The 27,483-nt window shown below is 26.7% G+C and overlaps 1 protein-coding gene across 6 annotated transcripts in view; it reads right to left on the minus strand.

Moving 5' to 3' along the window:
• LOC100212028 (kinesin-1 heavy chain) overlaps window positions 1–27,483 on the minus strand; it is a 60,562-nt gene that overhangs the window by 14,871 nt on the left and 18,208 nt on the right. For 3 of the 6 annotated variants that reach the window (XM_065805530.1, XM_065805531.1, XM_065805534.1), the window contains 14 exons: window positions 26,598–26,695; window positions 23,799–23,895; window positions 22,997–23,120; window positions 22,843–22,913; window positions 22,651–22,682; window positions 17,368–17,426; window positions 17,167–17,265; window positions 15,948–16,062; window positions 15,762–15,872; window positions 13,879–14,010; window positions 13,036–13,087; window positions 2,314–2,396; window positions 1,737–2,190; window positions 1,270–1,341 (listed from right to left, as the gene is read on the minus strand). In XM_065805530.1, the coding sequence (XP_065661602.1) occupies window positions 1,270–1,341; window positions 1,737–2,190; window positions 2,314–2,396; window positions 13,036–13,087; window positions 13,879–14,010; window positions 15,762–15,872; window positions 15,948–16,062; window positions 17,167–17,265; window positions 17,368–17,426; window positions 22,651–22,682; window positions 22,843–22,913; window positions 22,997–23,120; window positions 23,799–23,895; window positions 26,598–26,695 (1,599 nt within the window). The remainder of the gene's footprint in view (window positions 1–1,269; window positions 1,342–1,736; window positions 2,191–2,313; window positions 2,397–13,035; window positions 13,088–13,878; window positions 14,011–15,761; window positions 15,873–15,947; window positions 16,063–17,166; window positions 17,266–17,367; window positions 17,427–22,650; window positions 22,683–22,842; window positions 22,914–22,996; window positions 23,121–23,798; window positions 23,896–26,597; window positions 26,696–27,483) is intronic. The other 3 variants (XM_065805532.1, XM_065805533.1, XM_065805535.1) reach the window with 1 other exon arrangement.

Here is a 27,483-nt window from a genome sequence, read left to right on the forward strand (position 1 = left end):
GGATGCGCAAGCAACTGGTTCCTGCAGTGATTCCATATCTTTATATTGACTATAAAGTCTTTTGGAGTTTTAAATAATTTCTAATTGACTATAAATGTTTTGAAGTTCAAAATAGTTTGGGCAAAACTATTTGTTGCATTTAAAAAAATTGACAAAATTTGCGACATTTAAATGTTTAGTTTTGGCAGTCAGCTACGCAACAGGAAGTTGAGTGGGTTTTTTTTAACTATTTGATGCCAATTTTTTTTAATTATTGCAAAACCTTAATATGGCTAATTAGTTGACGTAAATAATCGACAAGGATTTAAAAAAAAAATTTAAATTGATGAAAAAAGACAACTTTTCCTTCCCAGCGGTCAGCTACGCATCATGATTGTGTAAGAAACTATTTTGCTTATATCGCGTGAAATAACTAAAAATTAAATGTTAGTGCTTTAACATATTAAACCAGCTTTGCAGCCGACCAATTTAAAACTAATTGGAAAAATTTTGGATCACTACAAGATTTTAAAAAAATAATGAAAGTTAAACACTTTTTCTTAAATGAAATTATACTTTTTCCGTTTACTTTAAAATCTATAAATAGCTTGTTCAATTTTTTTTTTTTTTTTCTTTAATTATTTTTTTTTAACATTTAAGACTATATACTTATAGTAATGAAAAAAAAAAATTCATTATTTTTATTTTTTAAAACGAGATTTGTTTTAATAACCGCGTGGAACTCTACATATATATATACATATATATATATATATATATATATATATATATATATATATATATATATATATATATATATATATATATATATATATATATATATATATATATATATATATATATAATATAAGCAATATCTTTTATACATGAGTGTGATAATATAATATATATAAGTGATATTTAATTATTTAAATGGCATACAATTGCTAACCATAGTTAATTAAAAAGTCTTTAGTAGTGTTGTAAAGTTAAACTTTAGGGGTTTTTTTTTAATTATTAAAAAAATATTTAAAAATTCAACATAGTTTTGAAAATTTTGAAAATTAGAATAATGGTATTTTAATTGAATTTTAAGACAACTTCACAATTTATCTGTTTTAAAACAAAATTTTATTAGCAAATTTTCAGGATAATTTTGATTTTAAAATTCATGATTAAATTTCAAAACACCACAAGTCTCTACAACCTAACTTCTGAAACAAGCAATGCCATTTATAAAAAAAATATAAATAAAATATAAAAAAAGATTTTATGAAAATTTAATTTTACCTTTATCAGAACATTTGAGTGAGATAATTTGTAAAGCATTGCTGACTTTTTTGTATAATGAACTGTCCTTGTCTAAAAGTTATACAGTAAACTATAGTTGTTTAAAAGTTATATAGTAAACTATAGTTATCTAAAAGTTATATAGTAAACTATACTTGTCTAAAAGTTATATAGTAAACTGTAGTTATCTAAAAGTTATATAGTAAACTATACTTGTCTAAAAGTTATATAGTAAACTGTAGTTATCTAAAAGTTATATAGTAAAATATAATTGTCTAAAAGTTATATTTTAAAATATAGTTGTCTAAAAGTTAAATAATCAAGAAATGCTAAAAATTAAATACAATGAACTATATTTATTTAAAAGTTTAACTTTAGTTAAACTTTTAAATATAGTTAATGTTCATTGTATTTAACTATATTTATTTATAAGTTTCACAATGAATAAATTTATGTGTTCAACTGACCTGGTTTGTTTTCTGTGTTCTCAATTTCAGCTACAACCTTTTCAAGAACATTTTCAATGTCTGTGCATATTTCAGAAATCATATAAGCAGACTCTATAAACAAATCGTTTTTATCTGCTCTTTTTATGTGCAGAATTTCACTTTTTATCTTTGCCATCTTTTGCAGGCTTTCTTCTATTAAGGTGTCATAGCTATACACTTCAGAAAAGCTTTTCTCTTTACCAGACATCAATGCTTTTTGTGTTTTGGTAATAGAAGATATTGCCATTGTAAACAATGCCATTGCTGATGTAGAACGCAGAGTATCATAGTTGCTACTGTGTTGATGAAGATTTTCATTGTTTTCGGTCAGCAATTCGAGCATTCCATAGATATCTAATGCATGTTCTGTATACTTTATTATAATGGTAGAAACAGTACTGCTCACTTTTTCATTTGTATTCTCACCATCAGTCTAAAAGAAATTAGTAACCCCTTTGTTCTATATGAAGTTAATACTTCATTAATAACCAAATAAATTTAAATAAATATGAATAAAGAAAAAAATTTAATTTAATTCAAATACTTCTAACTTTACCTGGGTTTCAGTAGCAATGTTTAATCCATTTATTGAGCTGGAAATAAAGTCGCGAATAGGACGTGCTGACTGTAATTCTAATTCTAATATTGAAAAACACACCATTTAAAATTTTTTTAAAATAGTGTATAGTAATGTGATGAGATTTAAAATGTAATTTAAACCTCATTACTACTATTAAGCTAATGAAAAATTTGATACAGAAATTGTAGTTCCCATTTCCCCTACAGAAATTGTAGCTCCCATTTCCCCTATAATTAGGCCTGTAAATCGAGCCGAACGAGCCAAACTTGCCAGGGCTCGGCTCGTTTACATATCAAGAGTGTTCAGGCTCGGCTCGAGCTCGTTTCGAACATGAGATTCTTTGTTCGAGCTCGGCTTGTTAAGGATTAGTATTGTTTGGGCTCGGCTCGTTTTACATGTTGCTCGAGCTCGACTGGTTTAAAACTCGAAATAATTATTGTAACCTGTTAGTTTAAAGCTCATTTAGTAAAAAAAAAAATTGTTCGTTAAAGGCTCGTCTGTAAATAATGCAAGTCCAAATCAACAAACAATATAAACAATCCTACAGTCTATTAAACATGCAAATAAACAACATAAAGAAATAAGATCCCACAAATCTAATAGTTCAAAATAAAAGTTAAAACTAATAGTTCAATGTTCAAACTTAATGTTCAAAGTTCAAACATAATGTAAACTCTCACAAACATAATAATTCCTATTAAACACTACACTCTAATAGTTCAAATTACATTTTCACAAATGTAAGTCTTGCTCTTATTGCATTGGATAAATAAATATATATATATATATTCGAGCTTTAATCGAGCCTTTATGAACAAGCCTATGATGTTCAAGCTCGGCTCGTTTGATAACGAACACGAGCCAGGATTTACAGCCCTACCTATAATGATTGATGCTAAATTTTTAAAAACTTTAAACCTGCAAATCCGAAAATTATAAAAGCATTGTGTTTCAAAAATGATTACATCTTTTTTTTATTACATCAGAACTCGTTCTACCATAGTTTTTTTTTTAAATATTAAAAAAAAAAAAATTGATTTGTATCTAATAGCTGATCTTTGCTTTAAAGCACAAAACTTAAAGTACTACTAATGTGTTGTTTTTCATTTAAATAATTTAGATATAAACACACACACACACACACATACACATATATATACATATATATATATATATATATATATATATATATATATATATATATATATATATATATATATATACATATATATATATATATATATATATATCTATATATATATATGTATATATATATATGTATATATATATATACATATATATATATATATATATATATATATATATATATATATATATATATATATATATATATATATATATATATATATATATATATATATATACAGTACTGTGAATAAGTTTTAGACCACTTACATTTTTTCAAAAAATCCCGGAGAATTCTCTAATATTTAAGTTTGTAGTTCTAAATTATAAACTTATTTAAACACATGTATTTCACACAAAATATGGAACAATTACAAACTTTTTAATGTCAAACTTCATAATAAACTCTGTTGTGCCACTCTCTTTGAAGTACTTTAAAACATTCTTCAGCATTTCGGGGCGCATGTTCGACCTTCTTTCTGTCCAGGTAATCCCAAATATGCTCAATTATATTCAAAACTGGACTCTGGGGAGGCCAGGTCATCAATTCCAGTACTCCTTCTTCTGCCATTTCATTTAAATAATTTTTTGCCACTCGGGAACAATGTTTTGGGTCATTGTCCTGCTGCAGAATAAAATTATGACCTATTAGTCTCATTCCAGATGATACAGCATGGTGCCTTAAGATATCCACGTATAACGTTCCCTGGTGAACCGCCCCCCTATTTTGATCAAATCACCTACTCCAGATAAAGATAAACAGCCCCAAACTTGTAACAAGCCTCCTCTGTGTTTAATAGTAGGGTTTAAATATTCGAGCTGATAGGCTTCTTCAATTCTTCTTCAAACATATTGGCGTCCTTTCGTTCCAAAAATTTCGAATTTGGACTCATCGGTGTACAGAACCCGATTAAACATTTCCTGGGCTCAATATTTGTGTTGTTTTGCATATTTAAGTCGTTTTTCTTTATTGCCACACCGTAATAATGGTTTTCGAATTGCAACATATCCTCTTAATCCCGATTTAAGTAGGTGTCGTCGAATAAAAGAAGAGCTGACATTTTTCCCAGTTGCTGTGTTAATGTCTTTTGCGAGCTCGGTTGATGCTATTTTTGTATTTCTTAAAGATAGGGTTTTTAAATATTTATTGGCATCTTTTGTTAGCTTAGAAGGTCTACCACTTTTCTTTCTATCTTCAAGGGAGCCAGTTTCTCTGATTTCTGTAACAGCATTCTTTGAATATCTTGTTTTAAATGTAGTTGTTATGACACATTGTTTTAATAAATAAACAAACAAATCCCTCTGTTTCCTCATCAATTTTGTTTATTTATTCAAAATAATATATTCTTTCAACTTTTCTTATATATTATTAAACTTAAGTACGCTTTAAAAAAATTGTAATTATACAAGTGGTCTAAAACTTATTAACTGTACTGTATATATATACATATATATATATATATATATATATATATATATATATATATATATATATATATATATATATATATATATAATATATATATATATATATATATAAATATATATATATATATATAAATATAAATATATATATAAATATATATATATATATATATATATATATATATATATGTATATATATATATACACATATATGTTTATATAAATATATATATATATACATGGCCTATTCTAGAAAAAAATTTGAGCGGTGGTACCCCTTTGTTCCGACTAACTTTAGCGGAAAATCAGCATTTTTTTCGCAAAAAAAAGTCCCCAAATTTTAATTTGGGCGACGCCCAAATTGGCCCCCAAATACGACTCACGCTATCGAAAAAGGTTTAGAATAGCCCCTGATATATATAAATAGTGCTTATTTTGTGAAAAAAAAGAATTCAACTCTACTTTTCTTTACATGTCAAAAATAAAGCAGAAATATTAACTAAATTTATAATATATATATATATATATATATATATATATATATATATATATATATATATCTATATATATATATATATATCTATATATATCTATATATATATATATATATATATATATATATATATATATATATATATATATATATATATATATATATATATATATATATATATATATATATATATATATATATGTATATATATATATATATATGTATATATATATATATATATTTATATATAGCTGTGGCCAGGCTCCCCCTCATACCATACCCAATAATAGGGAACAAATAAAAGGAACCATTTTCCAATGTAAAAAGCTTTTTTTACATTTTTAAAATAAAAATTTTTTTATGTTGGAAATGAGGTGAGGGCAGTGGTAAATTAAGATTTTTTGGGCCCAAAGCTATTTTAAAACACTAGGCCCTTTTCCATGCATTAAGCAAAGATTTTGTTTTCAGAGTTTCTTTTAAATCTTTCATTTTGAATAGGGGCTCCAACACTGCAAGACCTGGGGCTATAGTCCCTCCGAGCCACCATAATCCAGCATTGGGTGAAAGGTCACAGTACTGTATATAAAACACAAATTATACAAAACTTCTGTTACAAATCCCACAGTTTTTTCCAAATTTCATTGAACAAATCATCTTGTCTCGTTTCCTTGCTCTTAGTGTCTACAAATGAATACCTTTCCCTAAGTAGGCACAAATTACCCTCTATCAAAGTATTGAAGCTTGTTGTGGTGGTTCTACTAATTTGAGGAATAACAAGGTTAAAACTGTTTTGGTCATTAATGAAGCCCTAGTTGGTGTGATGATCAGGTTCATCTGTGAAAATCATCATTCACATTCACTTGAGAAAATGGGGATAGAATGTAGAGCATGTACCAAACAAACTAGATTTTCAGGATATATTTTTTATACAAAGCATTTACAAAATCCATAAAGCATTTCTCTTTAATTCAATTGCAAGTTATTTCTTTTTTCAATTTCTCCAAATGTCACTTGAGTATATTTTGTCCTTTTTTTGACTAAGATGCCAGCCCATTGAGTTAATTCAACATCTTTGTTGACAATCTTTTTCTCAAAGTTGTTATTGGGATCACTATTTTTTTTTCTTTCTTTGAATACTTGTACAAGAGCTTTAATTTTTTGATTTGATTTGTACTGACCAATGTTGCTCTCTAGGATGTCTAAACTCAATTCTGATATTACTTGGAGAGCATTACACATCAATCCTAGATCCATTAAAAACTCTGTAGATGTAATTTTCTTTTTTAAACCGTCATAAGTAGATTTTTCACCTTTGTCCCTTGTAAGATCAAACATTGTTTCTTCAAAATAATTTACCAGTTCTTCATAATTTTTCCATACCGCAAAAACTGAATGGAAACTAGATAACAACTATCTGAAAATTCTATCAATGTTCAGCAGCTGAATATTAAGAAATTCTGGGAATGAATGTAACTCTTTGCCAATTTTGGAGGAAGCATCATACACGAAGTAAAGCTTATCAAGAAATGATTTGAACAAATTAATACTTGAAATCTCCCTAAAAAAGTATAGCTTACTGACAATTCCAGTCTATGATTAGCACAGTACCAAACTATAACATAAGGAAGCCTTTCAGCTAGTAATTTGAAGTAGACCATCAGTGTCAAATTTTGTCATATTTTTTGCTTCAAAAAAACCTTACTCTTTGATTTTATGACTTCTGCAATAATTTTTTTCCTTGTTCCAATACCTATATGATTAGCACAGTACCAAATGATTGATACCTATATGATTAGCACAGTACCAAAATGATTGATACCTATATAATGACAATAGTTAACTTCAAAAAAACCTTACTCTTTGATTTTATGACTTCTGCAATAATTTTTTTCCTTGTTCCAATACCTATATGATTAGCACAGTACCAAATGATTGATACCTATATGATTAGCACAGTACCAAATGATTGATACCTATATGATTGACAATATTAATACATGGGCTTGTAGAATGAATACAAACCATTTCAACTGTGTTAATTTCTTGAAGATCAGTTTCCATTTCAAAGCTATTTAAATTTCTTTTTGCAACTTTATATGCAGTTAAAAATTTTTTGCTGTTACAATTTTTTCATGCATTAAAGACTTTAAAATATTGTTTTTAGGTCATTTTTTAGCTTCTTCTACCATCTTTATGCAGCATAATATCAAGCAGATTCTTTGCGGTCAAATATTTTTGTACATAGTGAACTCAACTGTTGCTTTTTATTTTTACAATAAGACCAATGAACCTTTAAATATTTTCATTCCTATTTTAGCTTATACGCCAAGTTGCACTTTTTGACAGGTAGTGCAGCCTAGCACTTTTTGTTGAAAACAAAGCCACTCATTTATGGCACAAAACTCTATTTTTAGCGCTAATATCCAACAACTTAGCCAGTTGTAGTTAGTGTAATTGTTGGCAGAAGGTAAATTTGATGTTGTAATTTTGATTTCATCTGTTTCTTTTGCATTTGATTTGATTTTTTTCTTAACCAGAGAGTTACCCAAGAAAAAGGTGATTTTTTTCATATTTAGTTTGTACTATTTTGTTTATTGATATTTTTATATCACTTTTTAAATATATTAATTAAGTTATTACTTTAAATTTAAAATGCCAATAACAGGAAATTCATCAGCGATTAAAAAAAATATACAAAGTTGCAAATAGTGTAAAGCTCATATTTAAAAAAAAGATTTTTTTAAGTAGCAAAAGGCATTATGAGATTGATACTTGGACAAACATTTCACAGAAACAATAGAATTTCTTAAAAATGCATATAGTTGCACAAACAATAGAATTTCTAAAAAACATATATGGTTATAGGATAGTGTGTATATATATATATATATATATATATATATATATATATATATAATATATATATATATATATATATATATATATATATATACACACACATATATATATATATATATATATATATATATATATATTTATATTAGAATTTCATAAATGAGACCTTGTTTTGTCAGAAAAGCAGCCATCAAACTACTTTTTTAAAAGTATTTCTTTTTTAAGCCTTAGTCATGTGATTAAATGCCATTTTTAGGGTGGTCACATTTACTAAAAAATATCATAACCCGGATAGCAGGTCACTGGTACTGAAAGAATTATATACTGCAATTTTAAAAAAATTATAAAATAAAAACTTCAATCACTGAAGTTAAAGAAGAAAAACTAGCACAGATTTCTCTTGCTCATTAAAATATTTGAATAATTTTTAAGTAGTAGAATTAATAATGTAAAATCATTAAAAAATTATTAATTTTTAATCATTGAATTATTGATAAAATGTTAATTTAATGCAACATTTTGAAAACAAAGATAAAAACCAGGAAGTATTGAAAAAAATCAATTCACTTTAAAATCTTTTTGCTTTAATGAACTGCTAGCAATTAAAGTATTAAAAATAAAACTATTTTAAACTCTTTTTCAAAACATAAAACATAAAACAAAACATTTTATGAATATTTATTATACACATTTTCCAAATAACATACTGATTATTTGTCAAATCTTGTTTTTTGAAACTCAGATTATATATATATATATATATATATATATATATATATATATATATATATATATATATATATATATATATATATATATATATATATATATACATAATTTGATGAGCTTTCATTTAAGATTAAATAAAATATTACATTCTTCTACATAACTTTGATGGCATGCTTGCAGCACTGGTTGCTTTGGGCAATGTTGATTGGAGAGTCATCTGTTTTACAGTGGGCTTTCAAGCAATTGAGAGCTTTTGGGTAGCCATTCAGAGCTTCAGATAGTTCTTGAAAATCTTTAACGCAGAACAATTGACTGCTGAACCAATGGTCAGCCAATGAGGGAGAAATGAATGAACAGATTTTACGCAACCTGATCCAGGTTTCTGGCATCAAAATAAACGCAAGAAGGGCTAGAATGGCACAAGAGTTCCAGCGTGCATTGTTGATGTTTGGGATCTGTTTGAAATTCACGAAGGGGATCTTATTCCTCTCAGTTAAGTGACAGAAGACCGAGTGAGGTGGTAGAGAAACTTCTTGTCATCTCTCCAGCCGCTTGTTTCCTTAATCTCAGTTTTTAATCTCAGTTTGAAGGCTGCTTTCAATTTATCATAATTGCTCATCAAATCCTGCACAAAAAAATACTCGATGTTTGGTGATTTAGTCAACCCATGGAGCTCATTGTCCATGACAATGCAAAGAACGCAGTCTAGTACATGGTGCTGGCAACTGATGAACTTGGGTTTGGGGTGACCTTTTTCTCCAAACATTTGCTGCAGCCGAACAACAACGCATCCTGGAGTCCTTCTGCCATTGTTTGAGCTTTCCCATCTTTCAATTTTAGCGCAGTTAACTTAATTTCTTTAGATTCATTTTTGAGGACCACGGCCTGATATTCAAAGCCCTCAATGTGTTTGCTGTCAAAGTGTATGCTCTACTTCTCCAGATGAAGCGTGCTCACCAAGTGTTTCTTCACCTGAGCAGCTCTTGTGTAGATAGCCTTGTGGATTGCTGATTGATATGGGGTTGGGATTTCAATGCCCTCACCAGAAAGCTGGCGGCACACCACTGCTGCTCAGTGGGATGAGAGCGTTGAGCATGTAACAAGATGTCTTGCAGTGCCTGTTGGGTTATGCTTCCTTTTGCTCATTGATGCTGCATTGTCATCCTCCCAAGGACTGTCTGTACTGTTTTTGGATGAGTCCATGCTACTTTCAGAACAACCAGGTAACGCTAAGTTGGTAAGTGTGGACAAAGTCGCTTTCATTGCCCTCTTTCGCTTGGATGATATTGGCACTAACAGGTTTGCCAGTCGAATAAACAAAGTGACCTTTGCTCTCAATATGCAGTTTGTAGAGGTTCTCATCCTCTTTGCACAACCATTTGCCTTTCATCTTGGTCATGTCAAACAGTTCATTCATTGAATCAAAGTTTTTTTCTGCAGCGCTTGTAGTCTTTCAGAAGTTTTGCTAGTTTTGCACAAATGGCTTGATCAGATAGATGCAGGAAGTTCAATGTTTTGCTCCATAGGTCTTTAAGCTCTACAGCAATTAAACCGATCCTCTCTCTCCATTCTTTGGCAGTGGTTTTAAGAAACTTGAAGCGTCCAATGATGTGGTTTTTCAGAGGCATGCGACTCCGTTCGCTCAAGGGTGCTTCATAAATTGCCATGTTGCCTCTTCTTGATGGGGCTTGATACTGGACTAAGTTCTTTATCCAGGTTTCCTTGTTCTTCTCTGTGTTAGAAGAGCTCTTCTTGAATGACATGTTGTCTTCTACTCAGCAACTGAAATAGGAAAGGCCTTAATGTCAATATTTATTATGTAACAAATTAAAAAGCTGTTATTAAGTTTTTTAATTGAACTGTTATTATTAATATATTTTATTTCAAAAGAAGTAAATAACGATTATAGAAAATGAAAAAGGCAGACACCAATAAAATATTATATGCTTAATTATAATTTGCAAAAGAGTTAAATGTAACTTACCAAATAATACAAGGATCTCTTTATACTTTAACTAAAGAGAATGCACAATAATTAAAATAAGGCAATAATAATGTTGACATCAAATTAAGATAATTAAAACTCAACTACCTGTTTTGAACACCTCGCTTATATACCAGTTTATAGCAGACTGCAAAACAGCTGAAAAAATTTTTAGAACTCAACAGAAGCTTCCCAAACAATTATGTCACCGTGATGTCACTGTCCTGGCTGACGGTGCACAGCGTTATATGATGTTCTGGAAAATTCTATACATTTCTCTGCTACATAAATTATTGCACAAGTCGGTTTCATGACTTACGTTACATACAGTATATATAATATATATATATATATATATATATATATATATATATATATATATATATATATATATATATATATATATATATATATATATAATGTTAATACAATTACATAAAATGCTAAAATGTCTACATAAATAACATTTCAAAGTGGTTTGTGCGTGACCTTTTTTAATATTTTAATGGAATAAACGCCATTTTATTCATTAATAGGCAAAAGTTCATTCATTCGTGCTACAGGAAATATATTTGAGAAAAAAAAATCAAAAAGTCATCACCCTAATATGTATATATATATATATATATATATATATATATATATATATATATATATATATATATATATATATATACAGATTGACATTAATTATTGAAGATTTGCATCAATTATTTTTTCACGCACAACTCAGTTTTTATTTCCTTAATCTTTTATATAGACATTTAATCTTTTAAATATAAAGAAAATTTATCCCTGCCATCAACTTCATTATTACCATTATTGGTAGATTGAAAATCAGTGGACTTTTAAGCTGGTTTTTAATTTCAAACAAGTCCTGTTTTTTCTTTAGCATTTTATCATGCTACAGATTGATATAGCAATTTCACTTTTTTTCAGCTTGGACTCTTTTCTAGCCATTGAGCCTACTTGATGAAAAAGTTTTATAAGAATTTTTAGTGATAAGCTCAACTATTATTGACAGAATATTTAAGCAATGTGTAGATGTCAATGTATATATTATGTGTATATATGTCTGATATATTAAAAAACTGTTGAGTTTTAAATTAAAAAATTTCTGTTTTATTATTCTTTCTTGTTTTCTTGTTTCAGGAATTTCATATTCTACTACCAAATAAACAACCTAACCAACAAAGTCTTTCTTGCTTGACTTGTTGTTAGATTATAAGCCAAAGTTTTAAAGTACATAATCAATCAGATGACTTGCAATCAGTTCTTATTCTTTTATCAGATCTTTAAATTGCTATCTCATAAATTGAGTGTAACTATCATTTAATGGCACATGTGCCCCACATCGAATTTCCTTGTCAGGTAAAGTCAGTGTTAAGGTAAGATTCAGAGTTAGAGTCAGGGTTAGGTACATCTCATAAAGTTAATAAATAAAAGCTACTACAGTTCATCAGGAAATATTGTTAAAGTTTGTTAGGAAAGATGGTTTAGGCATGTAAAGCATAAAAATCCAGAATATTAGGTATTGCAAGTCGAAATTTTCAGAGGGAGTAACATGATGGTAGTAGTAGAAAAGCTTGGAGAGAGTGTGTTACCAACGGCATAAAAAAGCTTCTGTTAATAAAAGAAGATGTTTAAGATTGTGAAGCTTCTAATTCAAGTAGCTGCTAAAACAATGATGATAAAGATCTTAACAAAATGATGAATGATTAACAATGATGATAAAGACCTTAACAAAATGATGAATGATTAACAATGATGATAAAGATCTTAACAAAATGATGAATGATTAACAATGATGATAAAGATCTTAACAAAATGATGAATGATTAACAATGATGATAAAGATCTTAACATGCAAAATTGTACTTTAAATGAACATCAATAGTTTAATTTGGTAAAGCTGAAATAATCGTTATTTTTGAATCCTTAAATCTCTATACCTTTAATTACCTTTAATTGAGGTTCAAACTCTTGAACCATTGTGAATTTCAATTTATATATACTATAAGCAACTTACATGAAACATAAACAAAATAAAATTAAGTAATCATACCAAGTAATTCGACTCTTTTTGTGAGCTTTTTAGCCAATAACTTATAATCAAACTAAAAAATAAATAAACGTTAACAAATTAAAGTAAAACTGACAATATTTAAAACAAACATTTCCATTATATAAATTTCTAAAAAGGCTTATCTCTTTTTTTATAAAACAAGAAGCATGAAAAACTAAATTTCTGTTAAACCATTTTAGATTTTATTGAAATTCTTTTTCATCCTCTATCACAACATATTAGGGTTTTTAACATAAAACTTTTTAATTGAAAACAAAAGAATTGTGAAATTTAGCCATTTTTAAAATTTAACAATGTAGTAACAGATAAAGATTTTATTTAAAGACAAATTATAAATTCCATCATTATTTTCCATCAGCCATTTTTAAAAAACATGATAATGTAACAAATTAAAAATAAAGATTCTATCGTAAAATAAATTATAACTTTAATTTTAAACTGTTTTCATTGTTTTTGAAAAAACTTTTTTCAAAATTTTTTTTCCAAAAACAATTTTTTAAATATGTTTTAGTATTCTGTTTTTTGTTATATTGCAAGGTGAAAATGCTATTTATTTTTGATTTAAAAAAGTTGAAAAGAATCACATAACTCTACAAAAGGTTGCATGTTGTAAGAGCTTTAAAAAATACATTATAAATATCAAATTGCATTCTGATGTAAAAAAAAATAAAGATCTGAAAGTATAAGATTTTTCAATTTCAGAGATTAGCCTTTCCAAAAATTTCTGGAGCCCACAAGACTATTAAAAACTTTTAAGTCTAGTAAAGAGAAAAACAAACATTTTTACAATAAAGAGCTAAATATTGTTTTTAAATGTCTCACATCAAGCTGTCTAGAAACGCCTTTAGCAACAGGTTTACGAACAAGCTCCACACTTTTCAGAGAGGTTGCAAGATTACTTTTTAAATGCATCAAGAAAGCATTCATGTGCTTCCCACTCTTTAAATTACATTGCTAGAAATTATAAACTTCTCATAAAGCTTTTATTTATGAAGATTTTTCAAAAAATATATATATATATATATTTCATATCAACCTTTATATTCAAATTTATACTGAATCTTTTTTAAACATTTTGTCATCTTTATTTTCTACCCTGACAAATGATAAAAAGATCAATCAAGAATTTTAACATCTCAAAACAAAATCAATAATGCACTTTATTATTCCAGACAAGATCAAAAAAATATTATTAGTATTTAAAAAGATAAAACAAGACAAATACATAACTGTAAATAAAAACTATTAAGTCATTTATAGACTAATGGAAAATGAAACAACTTTGCAAGTAATTAGTCTAAGCCATATTTATTAGTGTTAGTGAGCCATATTTAAATAACTGAGATGACAATTGTAATTAAAGAAAAACTATAATTGATGAAAAAGAAACTGATGGATTTACTAAAATGTATGCCAATTGTTTCTCCAATTGTTTTAAAGTAGCTGTACAAGTTGAAACTCTTGTAAATCACTTTATGTCTTTTTTTTAATGATTGCTTGAATAATGAAGTTTTTATATATTATAAATGTAGAAGATATTGGTTATTGCATTATCGGATATGGTTTTAAAAAAAGAAGAAACAAAAAAAATGAAAATAAAAATAAATAAAGCGAACTTTTTAATAAAATATTTAAAAAAAAGTTCAAATATAAAAAATTAATGTTATTTAAAGTTTAATGTTATTAAAAGACATTAACTATATGAATATTTACAAAGACATAAACATGATATAAACATGAACAAGACATAAACGTAAACAAGACATAAACATGAACAAGACATAAACATAAGCAAGACATAAACATAAGCAAGACATAAACATAAACAAAATATAAACAAGACATAAACATGAACAAGACATAAACATAAACAAGACATAAACATAAACAAGACATAAACATGAACAAGACATAGACAATTAAACATAAGATAATTGAAAAAAAACTTATTACAATTTAAAAAAATTCATTACTATTTCTTAAATGAATACTATAGTACTATAATATATATTGTACAACTATTGATACTATTTATTAAAATATATAATAGTACTATAATATATAATATAATACAAAATATATAATATAATATATAATATAAAGTATAATTTGTTAAACTTCGTTTAACAAAAGGTACTATTTGTTTTGCAAATATTACTATTCTTTGGCACTGAACTTTAACTTTAAACGTTAAACTTTGGTACCAAAGTTTAACAATTAGCTATTCACTATTTGTTCAAAGAAAACACTATTCGTCGGTGCTTAGCATGAACATTAAACTAAAAAAAAATCATTTTTATTATATTATTATTATTATCATTTGGTATTTTGATATTTCTAATTGAGCAAGACCAATCCTTTGATCATGACTTATTATACTCATAACTTTTATTAAATTTTCAGCAATTAAAAATGTAATTAAAAATGTAATTAAAAATGTAATGATTGTAAAGAAAACTTGTTGCTGTTATTGTTATTTAGATGATCTTATTAGTTTCAGAATAAACAGAGAAGTTTTTGCTTGACGCAAGACTATAGAAAACTTTTTAATAAATAGAATTTCTCAACAAAAAAATCGATTGTTTATCTCAAGATGACAAATTTTACAAAAAAAAATTCTTCTCTACCCCTTTTTTATAAAGATCTATAAAGAAAGAATACAATGAAACAAAAGATCAATAAAGAAAGATAAAATGAAATAAAACCTCCACATTAAGACACATTCTTTCTTTATTGGTAATTGTTCGTGCTCTTGTTCCAAAATTTAAACTGCATCTTGTTTCATAAGCTTCACCTGATGAAGGGGCAACACAAACCTAAAATATTTCAATCATTTAAAAAATACCAAAAAAAAAAAAAAAACTTTAATAGCAACAAGATTGAGAACTTACAATAAAGCTTGTTTGACACCGTGATCCTAAACATTCTTGCAGCAACCTAGTTAGAGTTGAATTACGAAAAGGAATATGACGTCTCTTCCCCTCTGACAATGCATATATTACATTTCTATAATATTTCAAAATAAAAAATATTTTTAAAAGTATAGTATATAACATAAAACTATACAACATGTAATATAATACGTTATTTGTAGTATTTGGTATTATAGAAAAAGAAAATTTTATTAACAAAAAAAATTACTTTTTAATTGAAAAATGATGACTAAAACTATACAAAATCAAATATATAAAAAAATGATTCTGATATTTTTTCTATGGCTCTATTAGTAACTCCATAATATAAAAATTTTTTAAGGGTTTCTTTTCTTTACTTAATTTATTTTCAACAAAAGTTTTATAATAACAAACACAAAAACTATAGTAAATTAAAAAAAATAAACAATGAAAATTAACAACAGGTTTATTGATAGAACCCAACAAAGATCAACACTTTTAAAAGTTTTTATTTTCAAATTTATTCTCCTCAACAAATCCAAAAGATTCAATGGACCATGGCCTAATTGATGGATTGTTATCATTGGTCAAACACTCCGTGGCTCATATTTACAAGCAAGCATACTTTAATAATCTCATCAGTTTGATAAAATTTAATAAAAATTTCAACTGTTCAGAAAAAACACTTGTTTTAATTTTCATTTTACTTATAGAAGTGATATTGTCATAGCATCAAGTGTCTTTTAAAATTTTTACTTATAGAAGTGATGTTGTCATAGCATCAAGTGTCTTTTAAAATTTTTACTTATAGAAGTGATGTTGTCATAGCAACAAGTGTCTTTTAAAATTTTTGCAGTTTTTTGCTCTACTTCACTTCGTCACATTTGACTTGAAGTTGAATTGTCATGTTTGACTTGAAGTGAAAATTTCTATGATTTTGTTTCAAAAAAATTAAACAAGTCAGATGATACTTGCAGATCTAAGTTAAATTAGAAGTTGAAGTTTAAATTCCATAAATTTTAATGTTAATTATTATTAACTCATTTTTATTTTTAACACATTTACATGTTAACTAAATAAATGATGAATTTAACACATTAAATTTAATAGGTGCAAAGTTTATAGTTTTCATTGAGATTTCGGAACTTAATCACCTTTCCATAATATTGATTCATAAAATATTTATAGAGCAATTTCAAATTTTCTATATACTTACCCAAGTTCTAATAAAGAAGAATTTATGTGCTTTGCCTCACTTAAATGAACACCTTCTACCATTGTTTTACCTAGTCTTTCACTTCCAGCTAAATCACAGCTAAAATTAAAGAATAATGAATTAGAATATAAAAACTATGAAAATTTTTGTTTGCCATTTTATGAAATAATAGATATAAAAATATCAGGGAAAAAATTATACATGTCCATTTTGGCTCGAAGTACCATGTCTTCTTCAAGTAACATTATACCAATATCACTCTATAAAAGGTTTGTTTTGCAATAAAATTATTTCTTATAAATATTTTTTATAAATAATCTTGTAAAATTATATATATATATATATATATAAATATATATATATATATATATATAAATATAAGTAAGAAAACATCAATTATTACAAATTCTCCTAATAAAATTTATAATTTGTTAGTTATTACAAATTATTAATTGTATTAAGAGAATTCGTATTAATTGATGTTTTCTTACTAATATAACATATACACGATGTCAACACTAAAGATATATATATATATATATATATATATATATATATATATGTATATATATATATATATATATATATATATATATATATATGTATATGTATATGTATATGTATATGTATATGTATATGTATATATATATATATATATATATATATATATATATATATATGTATATGTATTTGTATATGTATGTATATATATATATATATATATATATATATATATGTATATACATATGTATATACATATACATATACATGCAGAGCCGACGAACCTGTGTTGTCGGCTCTAATATGTTCCTGGGTCAGAGAGTTATTAGACTCAAGATGAGATATTAGAAATTTGTTTATCAAAGACTCAAAAACCTTGCTAATAATAGAGAGAATATTGATTGGACTATAGTTGAAGGGGTCAGAGTATTCTCCAGAGTTTTTAAAAATTGAAACCAAAAATGCCACTTTCCAGCAGGCAGGGAAACAAGATTCAGTCAAGCACTTATCAAATAGTTTAGAGAGAATTAAGGAGAGTTCATGGTACAAAGAATTAAAAAGAGTTCTGTAGAAAAATTTCATAAGACTACAATTGGTTGTCTGGACCACAAACTGTAAAAGAGTTTTTTTGTGTAATGACTTCTGCAATAGAAGCGGGAACAATGGGTTAAGCTGTTTAACAGGAACGGCAGATTTATCTAGATAATTTAGAAAGGTTATTGCATGATTGGAAACACCTAAAGGACAACAAGGAGAAACTCAACGCAATTTAGGGTCAGACACAAACCAAGGAGTAAATTTAATTGAGTTGTCTGGAAAATGCATTACAAAATTAACTATCTGAGTAAGAGAATGAGAAATACAGAAGTTAGTGCTACCAGGGTCAGTGGTGTTAGAACCAAGCCATTCAGTGTGGTGAGCATTAAAGTTAGCAATAACAACTATATTGGCAGAGAGATAAAGAGAAAGAGCTCAACCAATTTGATCAGAAATTACATATAAAAGAGTGCAGACTTAAAAAAAAGGAAAATAATAAAAAACAAAGAGAAAGGTGATTGAGTGAAAGTGAAGTTGTTAAAAGCGAAAGTATGTAAAAAAATAGTCAGAGGATTAAAACCTGATTTCATGACAAATAAGTAAGTTGATACATAAGTACATGCTCAAGCCAAGCATGTGACTATTGAAATCTTTGTGAATCAAAGTAAAATAGCCATCAATACTAAAATTCTATGAAGAAAAAACTGAATTTAAATTTGTCTCACAACGAGCAAGTAAGTCTGGTGAATTTTGCAAGAGGCAAGATTAAACTGATGGAAAGTTACTTCGGAGACCACAAATATTTGTAAAAGATATATTGTAACAGTTAGATAATGGTTTTTTATTTTTAATATTTTTGATTACTTTGGTCATGATATGAGTTAAAGAAAACCTGACTCATTCATAAACAGAGCATGGTAATCCAAATCATCTATGCGCAACATGTCATTGTTAATACTCATATTTTTTAGCTGTTAGTTTACTAGTGGGTAACTGAGCTAACACTACACCATTATCAGAATTGTTAACATCTTCTACAATATTACCAACTTGATTGACAATACTACTGACTGGTAATATATCATGGCTTATTTTAAGGTGAGCTTTTAACTTTATGAAAATCAGAACAATTCTTTTCTTAAAAATCTTTATGGTTAACAAATTAAAGAGGTGGATAAATCAAGGGAAGGCAAAAAGAGGGAAATAAAGTGATTAGAAAAGTACTGAAATCTTGAGGTTGCTCTTTATGAAATTTTTATGAAGTTTTATTCTGAATATGACTAGCAATGTTATGCATTTTTACCTATAAGTTTTTTTTTTATAAATTAAACAATTAAAAAAAATTTTTTTAATACATTAAAATCCAGTAGATAGCATATAATTAGCATTAAAAAGCTTTATGTTAAAAGCCTTATAAAAACGTTAATTAACTTATTTTTTATAAATTATATAATATTTTTTGTTAATCTAAATGTAGATTGCTGTTCGATTATAAGTAAGATATTGCCAAGCTAAGAGCTTGGTTCTACATTTATTATAAAAAATATTTTCATTATTTTCATTATTTCATTAAAATTGAAATATTTCCTTTTTTTGCCCTAAATACATTATGTACATAAATACAAAACGTTTTCAACTTTAGGCATTTTTGGAACAAGACTATTACTATTATTATTATTATTATATAAGTTTATGTTACTTTATTTATACTTTAAAAGTTGCTCAACAAAATACAATACAAAAAGATCAAAAAAGTAATATCATTTTTAAAAAGTGCCAAATATTAACTTTTAATTGATATTTCATCTATATTTACTAAAATAATAACCAAAAAGCCTTTGTTTTTAACTTTTAAAAGTTCTAAATTTTAGGAGAAAAAAGTTTGAAGCTGAATGTTGAAAAGTGAATTAAATGATTGGATGATCAAATGCAAGCATGCTCAAACTGGCGGTCTTATCCAGCAGATGCATTTTGCTACAAACATAGACTATTTATAAAATTAAAAGCAAGAAAGTATTTGGTAAAAGCATGTAGTAAATGTTGAAAAGCTTATATGCTTTACTTATATTTAAAATAAATGTCTACAATCATTAAGTAGTTGCAATTGAGAAAATTTTTACATACCAATGTATAGTTTTAACTATGCTATATTACAAGTTAGTAGAAGTGAGAAAAGAGCCTAAAGCCACAAATTTTGTAATTATGTAAATTTGGCAGCAAAGAACTAATCACTCAAGCAATGACGGCCTTTCTCTTTTATAAAGATGCAAAAACACATTGTAAACATAGTTGGACCTGCTCTTGCAGCCAACCTCTATCCATTATCACATCGTCTTAATGTTGCTTCTCTTTCTCTTTTCTACAAATACTATAATGGGCACTGCTCTGAAGAGCTAGCATCTCTTGTGCCATCTACTAAAATTCATTCTTGTGTTACTTGTCATTAAATTAAGTCTCATCTTTTTCTGTCACTGTTCTTAAGTGCTCCAAAAACTCTTATTTCTTTAGTTTTTTTCCTTGAACATCAGCTCTTTGGAATTCACTTTCTTCATCTTGCTTTCCTGATTCATATAATTTGCAACCTTTTAAGTCGTCTGTCAATGATTATCTTGCTCTACAATCTTTATCTTTTCCTTCCAGTAGCTTCCAACTCTAACTAGTGGTTGCTTGCAGCCTTGTTGGAAGTGAAGAAGTTTAACAAAAAAAAAATTAATACTATTACATTGTAGATCCCACCTAACATCACTCTGGCATAAAAACATCTCATTGTTTTTCCTTTTTCTATTGTCCCAGTACCACAATATCCTAAGTCACCTGTTTCAATTCTCCTGAGAAAAAATCAGCCATCTTCAATAGACAGCAGCAAAATACATTGCAAACTCCATACCCTTGATCTTCATTCTGACAAATTAAAAAAAAAATACTCAGAAAAGTAAAGCAAGTCATTTAACTAGTAATATTAGGATAATAATGTTACCAAGGGCAGCAAAATAAAAGCTTTTGGAGCTTCTTCGAGAAACCTTATTATTGCTAATCTATGTTACTTATAGCTGCTAATACTGTTTATTTAATATTCATTCCAAATCCTATATTTCTTTACCATGCGCATATATTGTGTAAGCATAATATATATATACAAGTATATGTATATATATATATATATATATATATATATATATATATATATATATATATATATATATATATACACACATACATAAACGCATATATATATACACATACTGTATTCGAGTTTAAATAACTTGTTCTAAATTCTGTTTTTCTATTGATATGGCATTCCAAGTTACAGAGCAAAGTCCATATCCTTGATCTTCATCTTAACAAATTTGAAGATTAAATACTCAGAGAAGCAAAGCAATTTTTTTATTATGTCTGGCTATGAGTGTTACCAAGGGAAGTGTAATAAAAACATTAGGACTTTTTTCAAGAAAATAGTATGCAGTATACTCTAAGATAATGAAATGATTATAAAAAGAAAATAAATACCTTGTTGTTAATGTTGTTGTCATTTGTTAAATATACATATCTACTACTGTGAATTTAGAAATGTATAATAGTAAAACATTCTGTGCACTCCTGAACAGCAAACTTAAATCCAAACATTTTTCAAAAAAAGAAAGTTAAAGAAAAACAATTTTGTGTTAAACAAACTTGTGTAAAAAGGAGATCTTAGTTGTTTGCAAAACATTTAGCCATTGTACTTATTTTTGTGCAACTTTAGTAATGTTTCATACATATTAAAGTATGTAATTAATGAAAAACAAGTATAGGGAAACTAAAAATTATTTATAAATTTTGGCAATAATAAAAGAACAAAAAGGAAAGAAATGTAACAAAAAAAGTCATTTTTTTGTTGTTCATACATTTTCTTCATTTAAAGTTGCAAAAATAGTTAGTGCCTAGTTATTAGTAAGGAATTTCTAATTAAAAAGGAGCAATAATTTCTTAGATCAGAGAATTTAAAAGCGTATTGTGTAATAAGATAATTTAAAAATAATCTCAATTTATAGTGGAATTATATGTTTTCATTTTCATTAACCAAATATTTACACTTAAGCTACATATAAAAAAGAAGAAAAGATTTATTTAAAGTTAACATTGTGAAAAAAGCAAAAATAAAGAAACTTCCTTTTTTAAACTTTTCTTTTTTAAACTTTTTGTAACCACAATGTAGGAGGACTGTAAAACTAATTATTTTTTGAACTCATATTTATTCAAATATAAAAAGAAGATGGCTTCGTGAATGGTTGTATTTGTATCTATCTTTTGATATATACGTTGAAATCTTGAAGTGCATTGGATAACAGGGCAGTCAGGGAGGGGTAGAAAAAAAGAACAGTCCTAATTACTGAGCCTTGAGCTACCTAAATTTGTAGCTTAGTCAAAAACTTCATTTAAAATTACGAAAAATTTTAGTGTTCTTACCTCAGATCTAGTATTTCCAAAAGTAGAAAGAACTAAAACGAAACCAGACAATTTAAACAAATGGAATTTAACAAACATATTTTAATTTTAGACATTTTAAAGCCACTGTTTTGAAAAAATTGTAAAAAACAAACTTTTTAGTTCTTAGTTTAGGGTTAAGAATCAGGCTTTTTAATAAAACTATAGATTTACCTGGTGTTACAAGCCTGCTTCTTGGAACATCTAATCTTCGTTCAATTGATAATTGAAAGATAGAGTGAGATCTGATAAACGGGAAGATAAACTGTTTAATAATTATATTAATATACATACTAGATCTAAGACATTAAACTCCCAAAAAAGCTACCTGCTTGAGTGACGAACCATTTTAGTTTCAGCAGTGACTAACTCTTGCCTTCCTTTATCAAAAAGAGCAAGAACTTCCTCCTGGCTGTTTGCTTGATGGTGAGTTAAATTTGAAACATAAATTCCTAAATGAATTTCTTAAAAATAATATTGATTTCCTCAAAAATAATATTGATTTCCTTGTGTTGATTGTTAGAGATTTTTCAAGTCTGAATTAATTTGTGTTTGAAACTATTTTTATTCTCTCAAAATGAATTATTAATTAAAAAACTGCCATTATTATGCTACTAGCTGAAAAAAGTAAAACCTAAATGTTAACTAAATAAAATAAAAATGTTAACTAAATAAAATTAAAGTAAAAACACAGTAACTATAAACAAATACCAAAATTTAAAATAAACAAACATCAAAATACAAAGAAACAAATATACAAAAAAAAAATTAAAAAAAAAAATCCAAACGATTAAAAAATATTTAAAACAAACTTAATTTCATTTATTCAATATTTAAAGAATTTTAATTTTGATTCACCAAATGTTCACTAAATCTTTGTTTATAAACCTAAAACCAAAAGTTTGGGTTTATCCAAAAAAAAATTCATTTAGATCTGAATGGGCCAAACAAAAACTAATAATTAGAAAATTTAGAAAACACATTTTCATTTTAAAATCAACTTTTACTTTTTACTAAAAAAGGTAAAAGTTTTGTTTTGTCTTTATTGTTAATAACAGGTATAAAATTCAAGATTTTTAACATTGTAATTATTTTTTATTTCGATAAAAAATGACAAATCTTTATTATACCTTGTTTAGGATGTTCTCTGACTGGAAGTTCCTTGCTGTCATGACTCAGCAAATCGTAAACCTTTTCCAAGTAAACTTGAACAAACGAACATGTTATCTGTGGTTTATTTTAAAATACATGTATTTAAATAATAATGCTTAAATAAATACAAATACGATTTATTTTATTTTAAACCTTGATATAATAAATGTTTATTTTAGAGTCTTGATAAATATTTTAAACCAGAGCTTTTACTTATAAAATATTCATTTTAGCAATAAAAGTTTATTTATTTAAATATTTAAATATAATCTAAGAACAGCTATTAAGAAAAACTTTAGCTTTTTAATAAAAATAAAACTTCTTTATAAGAAAAAATCTCTATTAAGAATTTCAAATATTTGTAAAATCATTTGATAGGCTGATGTAGATGTAAACCTGTTACATTTTTTCCTGTCTAGGATAATGAACACTGGATCTTCTTTATTCATAATTTGCTGTTTCAAATCCAGATCTTAGTATTGATGGCTATTATCTTTTGATTAACAAAGATTCCAGTAGTCATATGCTTGTCATGGGCATATATTTACTTATCAACTGACCTACTTGTTGCATTCTCAGAAAGAACTTTTTGACTACACTTTAATGTGGTTACTACCTCCTAACTCAATCATCTTTCTTTTTAAAATTTATTATTCTCCTTATTCCCAAGACTCCACTCATTTATCCATTTGTATCAACTACTCCACTCATTTCAATGTCATTTCTAATCAAATTGACCAAGCACTTAAAAACTTAAACTCATCACACTCAGTAGCTTGGATCTAGTACCACTAACCTAGGCTCTGAAGCTCAAAATTTTTATCTTTTTTTATCTCTTACTTAATTAGTTACTTTTTTCTAGACAAACTTAATTACTTACCTTCACTCCTTGATTTGTGTTGTCTCTGTCCCTAGTTTATGCTCAACTTTTCTTCATGTTCTCCTTTAGGTGGTTCAGACCATAGTATGACCTTATATCTAATACATTTCCGACATCAAATTCATTTTATCATTGCATTTCAAACTATATTCATCAAGTTGACTAGGACTTTTTTCTATGATTTACTTTGCAATGGTCTTTGGGCTAATGTCTTTTGTCTCTCTGCTAAAAGTTATGTCTTCTTTATAATCTCCTAAATTCAGATAGGCATAGAGCTTTTAATTTTTCTCGCTGGTTTGAAGTCAAGCCTTTAGCTCATGATTTTCTCCTTTGAATACCTTTTTATTATTTGAAAAAATTGATGTAAAATGTTTTGTCTGAAGCTAAGATCAATTATTCTCACATTATCACAGATTATTTGTTAGATATAATAATAGTATTGTTAAAAATTTTCTAAATGACTTTAGAACACAATTTTCTCAGAAATATAGTTCTAAAGACTTTTAGTAAATCTACAACAATACTATTATTATATCTAACTATTATTACATTCCATGTAACAAATTTAGCATTCCAAAATTTCATACATGGATTTGATACCTTTACTTTTTCTTTTTATTGACTCATGAATACAATGACCACACTCTTTCCTTCATACTAAAAAACAGACTATTCCACTTCTCTAATGCTTGTCTACTATAAACGTCTTATTTTGAGTTTAACAAACTCTGACAATCAAAATAGATTTTGATCATCTTATTCTTCTGCTGAATTACTAACAATTTATTTTAACTTACTAACAATAATAACAGAAAAGTTCTACCATGTATATAGTGGTGAGGCAAAAGCTCTTGACATATCAAAGATTTTCAATAAAGTCTGACATGTTGGTCTTCTCCATTAGTTCTTTTCATGTGAGGTATTTGGATAACTTTATTATACTATTGAACCATTCTTTTCTTACTGCAGTATCAAAGCTGTCCTTAATAAACAACACTTTCCTCCGTTACCTTCGGAGGTACTACACTGCTCTGATCTTGTTCCTGTATTTTTCCTTATCTATATTAATAAACTTCCTGATAAACTTACCTAAAAAGTGGTTTGCTAAAAAGTATTTTCTGAAGGTACAACTATATACTTGAGTCTTGGCAAAAGGTTGTCACTTTTTGATTGCTTAGAACAGGCACTTGATGTTGAATCGAATCTTATTTTTGTGACAGCTTAAGGCTTGTAATGAGTGGTAAATTTTAACTCAAACAAAACCCAGATGTTTACTGCTAATAATATTGAAAAATTTCTTGATAATCCTATAGTAATAAAAGACAACGTTGAGTACACACCTCCTTTAATTATCCCTCACTACTGATCTCTCATGGAAATTATATAGACAATTCAATGCAAAATTATTAATTTTGCTAATTTTGCAATAATAAGATAATATTGCTTTTCTTTGTCATGCCGTTTTCTTACTTCTGATTCTATTCTCTAACTTTATAAACCCCTTACTCATTCTTGCATGGAATACTTTTTTCATTATTGGGCTGGTTCTTTTACTGAGACCCTATCTTTTTTAGACAAGATTCAAAAAGGAATTTTAAATCTTGTCAAGCATGCTTTAGTTGATAAACTTGAGATTCCACCTTAAAGCAATAAGGTTGAGTCTCTTTCAGTTTACTAAAAACAGTTACTGCTCAAATGATAGTATTTCTTTCTCTTTTCTATTACCATGGTTGCTGTCAATGCAAGCTATTATCAATTATTCTAAAACAGCCAAAACTCAATTTTGTGTGACTTGTCATTCAGCTAAGTTGCACCTTCTTTAACTTATTAATTTTATCTAAATATTTTGTTATACTTATTTAAAACTTTTACATATATTTAAAATTTATTTTCAAACCTTATATTTATGAAGTTTATCAGCTTCAATTTTGTCAAAGAGTTCTTGCACAGCGTATTCTGTAATGCATCCATCAGCCATCAGTGTAAAGGTCTTGCCTAAATTAAAAATAAATATAATAATAAATAATGCCTATATAAAATAAATTTAAATATATATATATATATATATATATATATATATATATATATATATATAAATTATATTAAAACATTATGTTTATCATAAATCAGACATAATGTTTCACCCAGTAAACACAGAATCATCCAGAGTTGGTCAATATTTAGTCGATATTGGTTTAAAAATGACTAAAATGTTTAGCAACCAATTTTTGACTATATATGAATATATAGTTATTTTGGATTTACATTTCATGCTTTTTAATGTATATTTATATTAAATGTCAACTAAACGTTTACAATATTGACAAAAATGAGTCATAATTTTAAACATATAGTAAACATTTAATAAACGCATACATAAGGAAAACTCAAGCATACATTACAAACTTATTAACCTATATGTTTATTAAATGTCAAATAAAGGTTTAAAATATCAACTAGCATAAGATACTTTTGTTAAGTATTGGTTAAATGTTTTTAATGTTGATTGAAAGTAGTCAATACCTTTTTTTTTTTTTTATGTTCTTTATTACAATATTTATGATACAGATACAAAAATATAAAAGAAAGAAAAGTTAACAAGTCAAGATATCATTAAGAAATAAAGAATAAAAATAAATATAAAGAACGCGGATACTCAAAGAAGACCATCAGGTTTTGTCACAGAGAAACCGCTATTGAAAAAATTAGAACGTTTTTTTTTCATTTTTTTTTTTTTTAAAAGGTTATTTCCTTTTATTATGGTGTTTACGGCTTGCATCAAT

The sequence above is a fragment of the Hydra vulgaris genome, chromosome 09 (genome assembly GCF_038396675.1).
Source record: "Hydra vulgaris chromosome 09, alternate assembly HydraT2T_AEP".
NCBI lineage: Eukaryota > Metazoa > Cnidaria > Hydrozoa > Anthoathecata > Hydridae > Hydra > Hydra vulgaris.